A 13,666-nucleotide genomic window follows, 5' to 3' on the forward strand; every position below is an offset into this window, starting at 1 on the left:
TGTTTCTAAAACTAATCTAACGTGTTTTTTGGATGTCTCCGTAATCTACAGACGATTCCGATATTACATATTGTGATGTGAGAAAATTCCACAAAAATATTGAGGCCTCGAAATATTGTAGTTTAGGAAAGTAACTGCATGGAAGTGCATTTCAGAAAAAAAACGTCGTGAAGTTTTTCGGATCCTAAAATGACTTACAGTGATAGACATTTGATTATCCGCACTTGAAAAAAACTTGAAACACTTACAAAACAACTAGGAATGTTCTTTTTATCGGGATACTTATTTGCTGTAGTGATAGTATATTTAAGTCACTTTTATTGAAAGGACGTGCGTCACAATCACACACACACAACGCGGCATCGGTGGATATAAACATTCAAACGTCGTTTTTTCCCGAGACATACGTTTAGCCGCAGGGCATAAAAATCGAGTTTTCGCATAATCACCTGTTTGAATTATAATCAAAAAGTCGGTCACCCTATGCGCGGAACTACTACCTCCTCAACTAAGCTCAGCTTCCGTTAGTGGTCTCTGTACCAATAGATTAGCTGAAACAATAGGCCAGTTAGATCATACCCATAGGAGTGTATAGTTCGTGCGCGCGCTTAGAAGAGTTCAACCGTTTATTTGAATATATCGTTTACCAGTTTATCTTTGGCTATTTTATTATCCCGCCACCCGAAATCCAGTGAAATAACAAATCCTGTTTGAACATTTGGTCCTTCGAACCCGATTTCGGGGACGAATAAAGGCCAAGAAAGTGAGCCAAGTTGTGCGATTGAAGTTGAGTGAACTTTCGGTGTGCCATTGTTGGCTTGTCGTGGAATTATTCCACACAGAAAAAGTGGTTTGCGGAGGAAGATACTACGAATTGTCGAACCTGCGGAAAGGATAGCGGAGCTTAAGTGGCGACAGAAACTGCTGGGAACCATCGGATCGTATCTGCGGAAGGACATATAGAGTGATAAGTACTGCATGTTAACAAAAGGTTTGTGGTGGCTTGGTGCATGAAAGGCCGCCATTGCATGACGAAAAACGAATAAATGAAATTGGCTTACAAAACTGGGAGTTTTATTGATTAAATACACGTTTCCCCTGAGATTGTGGTTTATCGGGTTGGTTCACCAATATTCTGAATATTTCTTCCTCTAACTGTCTGTTCGATTGGTTCTCGTTATACAGTAAACGGTCGTCAGTCAATTACATATTATACATTACAAGTCGCGCAGGACGTAGAGTAAATTGAGATCAAAGAGTGTGCACAGCTTATACTGGGGTAGTGTGACAGTGAACAGTGGTGAAATTCAGTGAACATGGATCATAATTTACGAGATTTGCTGAAGCAGGAACGGTTTTTACGCAAGAAGTTCGACACGGTACGAAATTTCCTACATAACTTCGACGCAGATCAACATAATTGCCAATTGGACGTTCGACTACAGCGGCTCGAGGAAACTTTTAAGGAGTTCCAGATCGTACGTCAAAGGATCGAGTTACTCGCAGAAGAAGAAAGTGAGCAAACACCACCCGAGCCTAAGGAGACGGAAAAAGAATGGGCAGAACGCGTAACCGGTTTGAACTTAGCCAGAGAAGAAGAAAATTGGAAGGTACTGTCCGAGATGGAAGAAATTTTCTGCACTTTGAAGGGTGAAATTATGTCCCTGAAGCAACATGAGCGTCGGTCAGAACCAACTGTAAGATCATCAACCACAGAATTTGGTGAGACATCGGTAGGACTATCTCGTATGAAACTCCCAGACATCCGCCTACCAACTTTCAGTGGGCAACTGAAAGAATGGATGATATTCCGTGACAATTTTCAGAACCTGATTCATCGAAATAACCAGTTGATGCCCATGGACAAGTTTACGTATTTGCAATCCTCACTGATAGGAGAGGCGTTAAAGGCAATTGACTCTGTGGAGTTATCAGCAGTTAATTATGAGGTGGCGTGGACGTTGTTACAAAACCGTTATGAGAATCGTAAATTGATTGTAAAAGCTTATCTAGATGCCTTGTTCGCTGTGGAGAGTATGAAGAAAGAAAGTTACGATTCACTGAATCGGCTAATCAGCGATTTCGAGATGAATCTCATGATGTTGGACAAAGTGGGGGAACCAACAGCTAACTGGAGCACATTGTTGGTTCATATGATGTGTACGCGACTAGATGGGACAACTCTCCGACATTGGGAGTCTCACCATAACTCCAAAGACGTGCCTAGCTATGAGAAACTAATCCAGTTTCTTCGAAACCATTGTTCGGTTTTACAATCGGTTGCTGGTAACAAGCCAGTACCGATGGAAGATAAGCGATCCAAGATATGTATCAGTCATACGACCACTCACACTTTTAATAAATGTTTTTTCTGTGGAGAAGCGTTTCATTCTGCCTTCCGTTGTATGAAGTTTTTAAAAATGAAGACTTCCGAACGAGTGGAAATATCCCGTCGACACGCGCTGTGTCTCAACTGTCTGTCACCTGGTCATCAAGCTCGTGTCTGTAACAAGGGATCCTGTCACCACTGTCGACAGAAGCACCACTCGCTGTTGCACACAAACTCATACCCGGTCAATTCCTCTGTCGCGCAATCAAGAAGTCAAACCACCAATCAACAGCAGTTACAAACACCTCGATCGAACCTCAACCAACCGATACACACTCAGACGACACAAACACGCACAAACTCACTCCCAGTTATACACTCCAACATCAGCCAATCACCTACCACCACAAATCAGTCATGCACGTGTAGAAATACTGTCGCGCTTCCTGTCAGTACTAAAACCCATTCTAAAGAAGTTCTTCTGTCAACCGCCATCGTTCGAGTAGTAGACCGTTTCGGAAATACTCAACTAGCTAGAGCTCTGCTAGATTCGTGCTCACAGTTTTGTTTTATGACCGTACAATTCTGTCAGAAGTTGAGTTTCATACAGAAGCCGAAGTATCTAACGGTTCAAGGTATTGGAGGATCCAAGGCAGTGTCACGAAAAATAGCTGTTGCAACCATAGCGTCACGATCCGATCAGATTTCGACGTACAATTCTGAGATGAAGTTCTTCGTGCTTCCGGAGCTTACTGTTTCACTACCAACCTCGAAGATTAATGTCAGCCATTGGAGGTTTCCTGAAGATATTGTGTTGGCTGATCCTACATTTTTTGAACCCGGTCGTGTGGATATTATCATTGGAGCTGAACACTACTACGATCTTCTCGAGGAGGGTCGTATGAGACTTGCCGACGACAGTCCAGTATTACAAAACTCTGTCTTCGGCTGGATAGTTTCCGGGTCGGTTCCCGTTGAAGAAAGGATTCAGCAGTCAACCGTAGCCTACACGTGTACACTTGCAGATGTACACAATCAATTAACGAAGTTTTGGGAGGTGGAGACCTGTCGTTCCAATAGCATACAATCAGTAGAAGAAACAGTATGTGAAAACCTTTTTGACCAAACAACTACTCGGGATAAATCCGGTAGATTCGTAGTGAGCTTACCGAAAAAGGAATTCGTCATCAAGCAATTAGGAGAGTCACGTAATACAGCGATGAAACGGTTAACTGGAATGGAGAGACGTTTCCAGTCAAACCCTGGATTGCAATCCGCGTACCGAGAATTTATGAGTGACTATGAAAGGCGCGGACATATGCGACAAGTTAACGAACCCAACGATGAAGCTCCTGTCTACTACCTCCCTCACCACGCGGTTCTGAAACCCGATAGCACAACGACCAAGCTTCGTGTTGTGTTTGACGCTTCATGCAAAACGACAACTGGGGTTTCATTGAACGACGCACTGATGGTTGGACCGGTCGTACAAGACGATCTATTGTCTATTGTAATTCGTTTCCGTTTCCATAAAATAGCAATAGTTGCGGACATAGAAAAAATGTATCGTATGATACAGATGCAATGCACTGATCAACGTCTGCAACGCATACTTTGGAGAGATTCCTCCGACGCACCTATTCTTACATATGAATTATCCACCGTCACGTATGGCACTGCGGCAGCTCCCTATTTAGCCACCAAGTGTCTGAAACGATTAGCACAAACCGGAAGATCTACATATCCCCATGCAGCGGAAGTTTTAGAGAAAGATTTTTACATGGATGATCAGTTGACAGGAACCGAAAACCTTGAAGAAGGAAAACAGTTGATTCGCGAAATGCAAGAGCTGATGGCGTCTGGTGGATTCATTCTACGAAAGTGGAACTCGAATTGTCGAACGTTACTTGAGGATCTACCCGCAGACTTGGTAGATGACCGTGCCACGTTTGAGCTGGATTCTTCCAACTCTCCCGTTAAAACCTTAGGTCTATTATGGGAACCTAGGTCAGATAAATTCCTGTTCACATCTCCCAAATGGAACAGCGAAACCGTCTTTACCAAACGTATAGTTCTCGCTGACGCTGCGCGCCTGTTTGACCCGTTAGGACTAGTGGGTCCTGTGGTAGTCTTAGCGAAAATATTTCTACAAGAGATCTGGAAACGGAAATGTGATTGGGATGATCCGCTTCCAGACGATATGCAATCGTTCTGGATGGATTATCGACGAAACCTGCGAGCACTCTCATCATTATCAGTACCCCGATGGGTGCAATTTTCGAAAAACTTGGAGTTCGTCGAGATACACGGATTCTGCGATGCATCCGATAAGGCTTATGGAGCCTGTATTTACCTTCGTTGCACGTCTAGTGATGGTTCCGTGGAAGTAAATCTTATTACCGCAAAGTCCAAGGTCGCTCCCTTGGAAGACCTCAAACGAAAGAAAAGGAAGCAGACCATTCCCCGTTTAGAGTTATCCTCAGCACTTCTCCTGAGTCACCTATACGAAAAAGTCATCTCCAGCACAAACCTACAGCAAACCGCAACGTTTTGGACAGATTCGACCATCGTATTATGTTGGTTGTCTTCTTTACCATCACGATGGCAAATGTTCATAGCAAATCGTGTGTCCGAGATCCAGCACATCACGAAAGGTAGTCACTGGAAACACATTGCAGGTGTAGAGAACCCAGCAGACATAATTTCCCGAGGAATGTCTCCCATCCAACTTCAGGATCAGCGTTTGTGGTTCAAGGGGCCTCTCTGGCTGTGCCAGGAGAAGAGTTTATGGCCATCCAACAAACCAAGAGAAACAATTGATTCCTCACTTCTGGAAGAGAAATCAATCATAGCGTTACCCACGATAATAGAGCAGCCTAACGAAATATTCTCGTTGCGTTCATCGTTATTTGAACTGACTCGTGTAGTTGCATTAATAAATCGATTCAGACATAATTGTCAGCCTAACGGAAACCAACCCAAACTCACAGGATTCCTCACACACGCTGAGCACGAACATGCTATGATTATACTGATTCGGCTCTCCCAGAGCGAGTCGTTTGCAGCTGAGATTTCCGCTTTGCGAAAGGGTCATCAAATATCAGCCAGTTCATCGATTGCTACGTTGAACCCAATACTTATCGATGATGTTCTTCGTGTTGGCGGCCGGTTGATGAACGCGGCGATTTCCTCAGATAGAAAACATCCCATTATTCTCAGTCATCGACAACCACTCACTAAGTTGATAATGGTACAATACCACCGAAAACTTTTTCACGCAGGGCTGCAGCTATTGGTTTCCACCGTACGTGAAAAATACTGGCCTACCCGTATTAGACGACTAGCAAACACAGTACTTCACGAGTGCGTATCCTGTTTCCGCACCAGACCGAAGGTTCTGGATCAATTAATGGCGGATCTACCATCTGAACGTGTGTCTCCGGCTCCTCCATTCTTGAAGGTTGGGGTCGACTATTGTGGACCGTTCCCTGTTGTTTATCCTGGACGTCGCGCTGTTCCAAGGAAATCCTTCATCGCTATTTTTGTTTGCCTGGTGACGAAGGCGGTGCATTTGGAGCTCGCAGGAGATTTGACCAGTGAAGCCTTCCTTGCAGCCTTCAAGCGATTTATAGCCCGTAGAGGAAAACCTGCTGTAGTAATGTGTGAAAACGCCCTCAATTTCGTGGGGGCCAGACGAGAGTTGGACGTACTACGTCAGCTTTTTTTGAATCAACAGTTCCAGGAATCAGCGGTTCGTGAAGCAGCTCAAGATGGCATAGACTTCCGGTTTATTCCTCCTCGATCACCTAACTTCGGAGGACTTTGGGAAGCAGCGGTGAAGTCTTTCAAAACGCATTTCAAAAGATCCATCGGTGTTCGAGTTTTACAGCATGATGAAATGCAGACAGTTGTGGTTCAGATAGAATCCGTGCTAAATTCCCGTCCGTTGACTCCAATTAGTAATGATCCCAACGATTATGAAGCGCTAACCCCGGGACATTTCCTTGTCCAGAGACCTCTGTCAGCTATACCGGAACCGTGTCTCCAAGAAATACCAGAGAACAGACTCTCTGTGTGACAACGGGCGCAATCATTTGTGCAGCAATTGTGGAAAAAATGGTCTGTGCAATACTTTTCCGATCTCCACAATCGCACCAAATGGACCCGTCAACGCAACAATATATCGACGGGTACCATGGTCCTGATGAAAGAGGACAAACTTCCACCATTAAAGTGGAGCCTTGGACGCGTGGTGAATACTCACCAAGGACCCGATGGCAACATTCGGGTTGTTACAGTACGAACAAAAGATGGCGAATATAAGAGAGCGATATCGAAGATATGTGTTCTTCCGATCCAGGATAACCATGATGTATCGACGCAGCAAAATTAATGATCCAGAAACGAATCTATACCCAGTCCAGCGTTCTCCAACGATATGAGAAGAAATACAATTTAGGTTTGTTAGAGATAAACTCTTCAAACTCGGCGTTCATCGCCAGTGTTGATCTGCTAGATCAATGCTCGTTCACCAGTGTTCCCTCCGTCTCTTAATCACCACGTACCCAGCCAAGCATTGACTTCGCATAAGCAGTGTTCCAGATCAATTTGTACATAATGTCCCACTGTCGGAGGTTCCAGCACAAAAGCACTAGGAGTGACGCTGTTTTGATCGGACGGGTCAGAACTGTCACTCCAAGGCTGTTGTTCGTTAAGTACCATAAACTTTCTTTCCTGTTACGGCATTGACGCGTTCTTCCATCCAGGTACCCCCAACCACAACAATCCCAAACAACCGTAGTAGCAGCATTAACCCATCGACATCAGAAGTCATAGAAGCAACCATATGAGTATCTGTAGCAGAAACAATGCATTATACGCAGATGCAGCAGTAAGGAAACCGGCGGAGTCGCTCGCGGACTTGGGTTATCGACGCCGGCTGTATCACAGTTGACGGAGTCGAACCCTAGCTCCCGTCCTCGACGCTACCGGTCTACGTGAAAAGGCAGTCCAATTAATGAGTGAATTGAATTAAAACGTTTTAAAATTTTGTTGAAACCGATACGGCTTTCAAGGCGGCCGGGAATGTTTGAATTATAATCAAAAAGTCGGTCACCCTATGCGCGGAACTACTACCTCCTCAACTAAGCTCAGCTTCCGTTAGTGGTCTCTGTACCAATAGATTAGCTGAAACAATAGGCCAGTTAGATCATACCCATAGGAGTGTATAGTTCGTGCGCGCGCTTAGAAGAGTTCAACCGTTTATTTGAATATATCGTTTACCAGTTTATCTTTGGCTATTTTATTATCCCGCCACCCGAAATCCAGTCGGGTGGCGGGATAATAAAATAGCCATCTGTGTTTCTGTGTTTTTTGAAAAAATACTTGGGAATGTTCAATTTACAAGATAAATATTAGATGTGCAACGTAAGAAGTTGGTTAGATTAGTGATTTACGTAGAATTTAAAGGAATGGCGAAAGGTATTCTATTGACGGAAGAGGGGCGGAAAATAATAAAGATATTTAGTGAACAAAAGTTTTCTAATCGCTCGTAACAAAAATTGATCTATCTGTGAAAGTGGTACGGAATTTCTTTAAATAATGCCAGAAATATGGATATAACGACCAACAAATGGGAACACCAAAGTTACTTTGCGTCTTAAAGGTCGAATAAGACACGAAGCAACCAGGAAACGATGTCCTGCTCATACATTAAGGCAGAATCGGTTGTTCCAGTAACGAAGAGGCATATTGCGCGCATCTTGAATGAGTCACCAAACATCATGTGGAAGAAACCTCAAGGGAAGCCGAAGCTGACCGCCACTCATAAGCAGAACCATCTCATTTTCGCCCGGCAAAAAGAATTGACTTATTTTTAAAAATATTAAGGAAAAATAGGGTGCGGCTAAACAAATGTCTACCACTGTATAATAGTAGTGTGTTCTTCGCTTATGAAATTCATATTTGTGATGAAATTTACAGAAAGTCAACATCCAAACCTCCTCTACCGGTGATGTTGTTTCTCTGTTGTTTATCAAAACAAGTAATGATAGGTGCTGTTTGTGTCACCAAGTGTTATACACTTGAACACCCACAGATAATGACACTCCAGAGTAAGAGATAGAGATAGAGACAGAAAAGGGATAAATACGACTGATTAGATAAAGGATAGAAGATAATTAAAATAGGTTCATTTGAAAATGGTAATAAAAGTGTGATAGAAATTATTGTTCCTATTGATGGACTGTAAAATAAATCAGTGATGTAATGATTAAAACCTGAAAAAAAATTTGGATTAAAAGGAGAAAATATTAGTGTACTTACCTAAAATGTTCAACTGAATACTCACCTGGAAATTGAATCGAATTCTTACCTAAACTTACCTGGAGTTTCGCCTATATCTGGAATGAGTAGGAAATTTTGGAGAATCTGTGGAAAATTAGGATGGAGGGATGGTATAATTCAGCCCACGAACCGCTGAGACCCAACAGGTGCCGATAAAAAACGGAACACCACTCACCATTTTCACCTGTTTGCCACTGCTCAACAAGGAAGCAAAAATGTAAATAACCCGAGAGTCAAATGGTACATTCACGGCTTCTCTAAAAAAGACGAAAGAACCTAAACGAACCCAACGACAAACCTCATTGTAACCTCATGAAACGGAAGCGACTTTCGAGTTCACCAAATATTTACCTTCCGGTGGCTTATCTATTACCATGTTTATCTTTCGTATGTTTGCAATGTGTTTGTCACCTGCATATTAGCAACGTATTCTCTGGGTGCTGAGTTAGAAATGAATCACTAGCGAACACAGTGAACAATTGCTTCTTCTCAAAGCTATGGAAGATTCTGAGGTAGCTATGAATCGCTCATTAGCGAGTGCGTATGTTGACAAATATTAGCATTTTTCATCGAACGCTGCACAACAGCCCTCCAAACAATTACAAACCCGTACTCAACTATCGTCGCCACGCCAGCCGTCCTTATTTGCCTGTCGAACGTTCGTCAAATTGTCAACAGACTATCCCAGTTCATCAGTTCAACAATCACGGCACATCTCAAGAGAGTCCTCCAAAATATTTAATCAGCGATGTCACACAATTAGAGTGCGTCTGAATTGAAATAAAAAATGGGGAGTGAAACGGTTCTTGTGTTTATCTCTTACTTCATTTTTTTTCTCTGCTGCAGCAAAGTGGAAAACGAAGAATATCATTCTTGTCACCGCTGTAGAACCCTAATTTGAATGTTTGTCACCGGTCTCTAGCAGTTGTGTTTTTTTCATTTTTTCTTCTCCTCATACCACCTAAACGTCTTTTTATCTATGCACAAAAAATTACCCTCGTAGCCGATTTGCATCCTGTGCGCGAGATGGAAATGTTAAGAATTGGGACGACGACGAGGACGGTGAAAAGCCCATTAACCGCACCACAACAAACTATTGCCGTGCCCAACGAGATGGAAGCGCAGGTTTTTTTTTGTCCGTTTTCCATTTTTTTTTTGCTGTCACTGGTTTCCTCCGCGAGATTTGATTTTTTCTCATGGAAAGAAGCACATTTAGGGGATTTCGAGAACGGCAGTGACATTTGTGGCGTGAAATCCCGAAACTCCCGAAGATAATTAGCTGAAAAAGAACGTGTGTATATTATATATTGTGTATATGAACTTATGATAAGGTTCAAACACAGAATTCTTTTTGAAATAAATATGTCACTATTACACAATTGAAAAGTGAAATAATACATTATCATATTGGATGAAAATTGATTTTGGTAGCCAATTTCTACCGATGATACTCAGAAGTTTGAAATTTTTCTGTTAACCTGAAAAAATAAGTTATTTGGTTTGGAAGAGTTCCATACAACTTCATAGAGTAATTTCACGCGATATTAGCCGAAAAACGGTAGATTATGACGCAACACTCTCCGATTTGTTCAGCCTTGTTTAGATTGACATAAGGTGACAGCTACTCAATCATACAAGTTTCCTTGTTATCTCATTAATTTTGATTACGAATGGTATTTTATTAAAGCGTATCAACAATCATTGTCCTATTTTCTCAAACCCATAATCGATATCCAGCTGTCTAATTTAAATATGCAAAAAAAATACAAAAATGCAATAAAAGTTATTCCATACGAAATAAGATGAATAACATCGTGTGAACCCGACCGTCGCAGATATTTAAAAAAATGTAGGGGTGGCGGGGTAAGACCACCCACCTAAGGATACCAATTTTCAGTTAAACGTCATTCAGCTTTTCTCCTATTTGTTGTGCTACATATCATTGAGTATATAATAATCTACTACTAAAAAATATGTAACTGTTGACTGTATAACTTTTTTGGAGTTTTTTTATTAACTTTTGAAATAATAAAAAAATACTTTTTATTTTGCTGGCGGGGTAAGAAGGACCACCCGCGGGGTAGACGGAGCGATACTATTTTCAAACAGTTTAGTCTAGTAAAAATAACAGGAACAGTGTTATCTAAGGTACTAAATGTCTAGAGTTGTTCATAAACTACACACAAACTTGTGAAAAGTCCGTCCATATTCCACGTGCAGAGTTATGAAAATATTCGTGAAAAATTTACCAAATCATCGGAATCTATAAGGACGAATATCTACGTGGGCTTGACATCACGCATTGTGATGGCGTAGAATCGATTCTTCAGCTGCTTCAGCTTCAGCAAATGTTCCACCAGTTCTTGTTCCTGTGCAATGGTAGAAACTGGATCAATGGATCCGAGCTTCATCGTCGGAATTTTATTGCCTTTGAATTATTGAAAACTGACTGATGCTGTCCTGATGGACATGTCGTTATCCACTGTCGCCATATTCAGCTAATCCAACGTCCATTGCATCCACGACGACTTCCTTATGTACTTTCGGGCCATTTGTGTGTGAAGAGACGTGCAAAATATGGTATTTTATTTGATATGAGAATCATTCAATATCACAACGTGTGGCGCTCTTACCCCGTCGAAAATGGTCCGTCTTACACCCCCCCCCCCCTCAAAGAGCATCTTTTGCATTATTTTGCACTTTGAGCGCATTTTATATTATATTTTACATACTTTTTCACGCAGGAAGAATCGGATCAATTTAGTGAAGAATTGGGATGCTGGCAACTAACGGAATATACAGTTTTTGCACGAGAAATCATTATTTGGGTTACCTTGAAAATTAGATCGCTTGCAACCGCAATGCACGAAAACTTTGTTTTGTTTACAATTTTGATATTTCGTGCGCTCAAATGTTGCAAGGTGTTTCGAAATGACAAAAATATGCTGTTAATGTTTCTTGCGTTGCTTTTTCTTGAATGGCGTTAACGCTCCCTGTGGAACTTTTGCCGTCTCTACGTATGCATTAACTAGCGTCATTTATCAATACTTAGTTGAGATTTCTTAATCCAAATAACACGCCTCGAATATATTCCGAGGAGCAAGCTCTAGAATACACGTGACCACAGTACAAGTCGAGGGAAATTTCTCTGACGAAAAAATCTTCCTGCCAGAACGGGAATCGAACCCGAACACCCGGCATGATAATGTGAGACGCGAAACACTCGGCCACGCGTTCACGGGTCTTGCGTAGCATATTTACCAAAATACTGAAGATTTCATATAAAACTAGAAGTGGTCCGTCTTACCCCGCCGAGCGGTTTTATCCCGTCTTACCCTACATAACGTGACAGCTACTCAAAATTATAAATTTCGTTATTATATTACTAATTTGAATAACGAATAATTATTTACAAGAGCGTATTCAAAATAATCGACCGTTTTCGAAGGCATTCAGTTATGTAGATCTTGCCAAAAGTGCCTATGGTACTTTGAGTCAAACCATCATCCCCGACCTGTTACTGCCGCACATTGATTGCTCAGAACTTTTACAGCTTGTGAACTTCAACATTCAGCAGAGCAATCTGAGGTCTCACAACTTTCTCCAGATACCGTTGTCACGCGTGAACTACCATGAGCCATTGTTGAGAATGTGTCAAATATTCAATAGGCACAGTATTTGTTTTGATTTCTGTGTACCTCGTACAGTAATTAAGAAGCGATACATCACTTCAATGGCAAACACTCCTTTTAGCTAATAAGTTTATAATTATAATTAGTACATAAGCGTCATTGGGGTTCTGTATACCTGTTATTTTTTTGAATTAAAAATAAAAAAAATAAAAAAGAGCCTGGTTGGGTAAGGAAGTGAAAAGTGCCCCCAAACCAAATCATATTGTATAGGGTACCAAATAAGAAACTTTGACCAAAAGACGGTCATCCTATTTTTTTTAACCCATTGTGGTTCACCATAAGATCTATGGTGATAAACGTACTTTTCAATTTTTTGCACGCCATTCTCAATAGCTTCGAGTATTTTGATATTTTCAATTTTCAACTCAGATAATGCCGAGAGCTGCGCGATAGTAAAATATCTAATAAATAAAAAAATATATTTTATTTCAATTTTTTATTCTGTTTTCAATTTTTCATATGTATTCATGTGTTTGTAAAAAGTTCCCCTAAATCTTTTCACCAGCGCTATGAAAAATATTGTATATGGTACCAAAATGTGGTATTTTTGATAAATACCTATAGAGTAATGCGGTGCGCATTTGCCTTTTTCAAGCAAACGAGCATAAAAAATCGACAACAGTGTATTCGTTTGATACATTAATACACTAGCAGCTCACACATATATAAACAAGATACATTTCATTAAAGTGGCAAAAAGTTATGAGGTAAAAAGAGTTCTGCGATATTTTGATCTATTTTTTTCAATTTTGGGGATGACGATTCACTTACCTAAAATAACTGGAAAGTTCGAGGCTACACCGTCAAGGAAACCTTTATTCTATAGTAGATGATAGTGCGTATTCGTTTTTGTGAAAAAGTTCAAGAGCATTTTTAAAAATTCGATTAGTTCAAAAATTGCTTGTGCGGCAAATGTGCGCGGTGGCTTTGGGGAAAAAGCTAGCACCAGAGTTTTGCTCTCAAAAAAATTTATAAAATGTTTTCAACTAAATTTTTAACGGGACTCACAAGAAGAAAACTGATTTGAAGAAATGCACTCCAGAAATGCTCAAATTTCCCGACAAAGGCTTAGGGAGGGAGTCTCGAAGCGTCGGATTGCAGCAGACCTCGGTATTTCTAAATCAGCTCTGAGGAAGAGGCTCATATCAGAAAGTGATTTATGATTTGAATCTTCTTTTATTGACATTTCTATTTCTGCTGGGATGTGCCAGCGAGCTCCTAGGACGGTTCAGACAAGTATTTACGAGTGAGCAGTCTTGCGGACCACTGCAGCGCACTGGACAAAGCTTTCAATGATATG

At 41.3% G+C, this 13,666-nt stretch overlaps 1 protein-coding gene across 1 annotated transcript; it reads left to right on the plus strand.

Moving 5' to 3' along the window:
- Nucleotides 1-1,316: 1,316 nt before the first annotated feature.
- Nucleotides 1,317-6,407, plus strand: LOC129774077 (uncharacterized). Its single transcript, XM_055777775.1, has one exon. The coding sequence runs from the start codon at nt 1,317-1,319 to the stop codon at nt 6,405-6,407; it is 5,091 nt and encodes a 1,696-aa protein (XP_055633750.1).
- Nucleotides 6,408-13,666: the final 7,259 nt, after the last annotated feature.

The sequence above is a fragment of the Toxorhynchites rutilus genome, chromosome 3, assembly GCF_029784135.1.
Source record: "Toxorhynchites rutilus septentrionalis strain SRP chromosome 3, ASM2978413v1, whole genome shotgun sequence".
Taxonomy (NCBI): Eukaryota; Metazoa; Arthropoda; class Insecta; order Diptera; family Culicidae; genus Toxorhynchites; species Toxorhynchites rutilus.

Excerpts from the sequence above, each read along its gene's own strand:
- LOC129774077 (XM_055777775.1), top strand. The coding sequence starts at position 1,317 with ATGGATCATAATTTACGAGATTTGCTGAAGCAGGAACGGTTTTTACGC.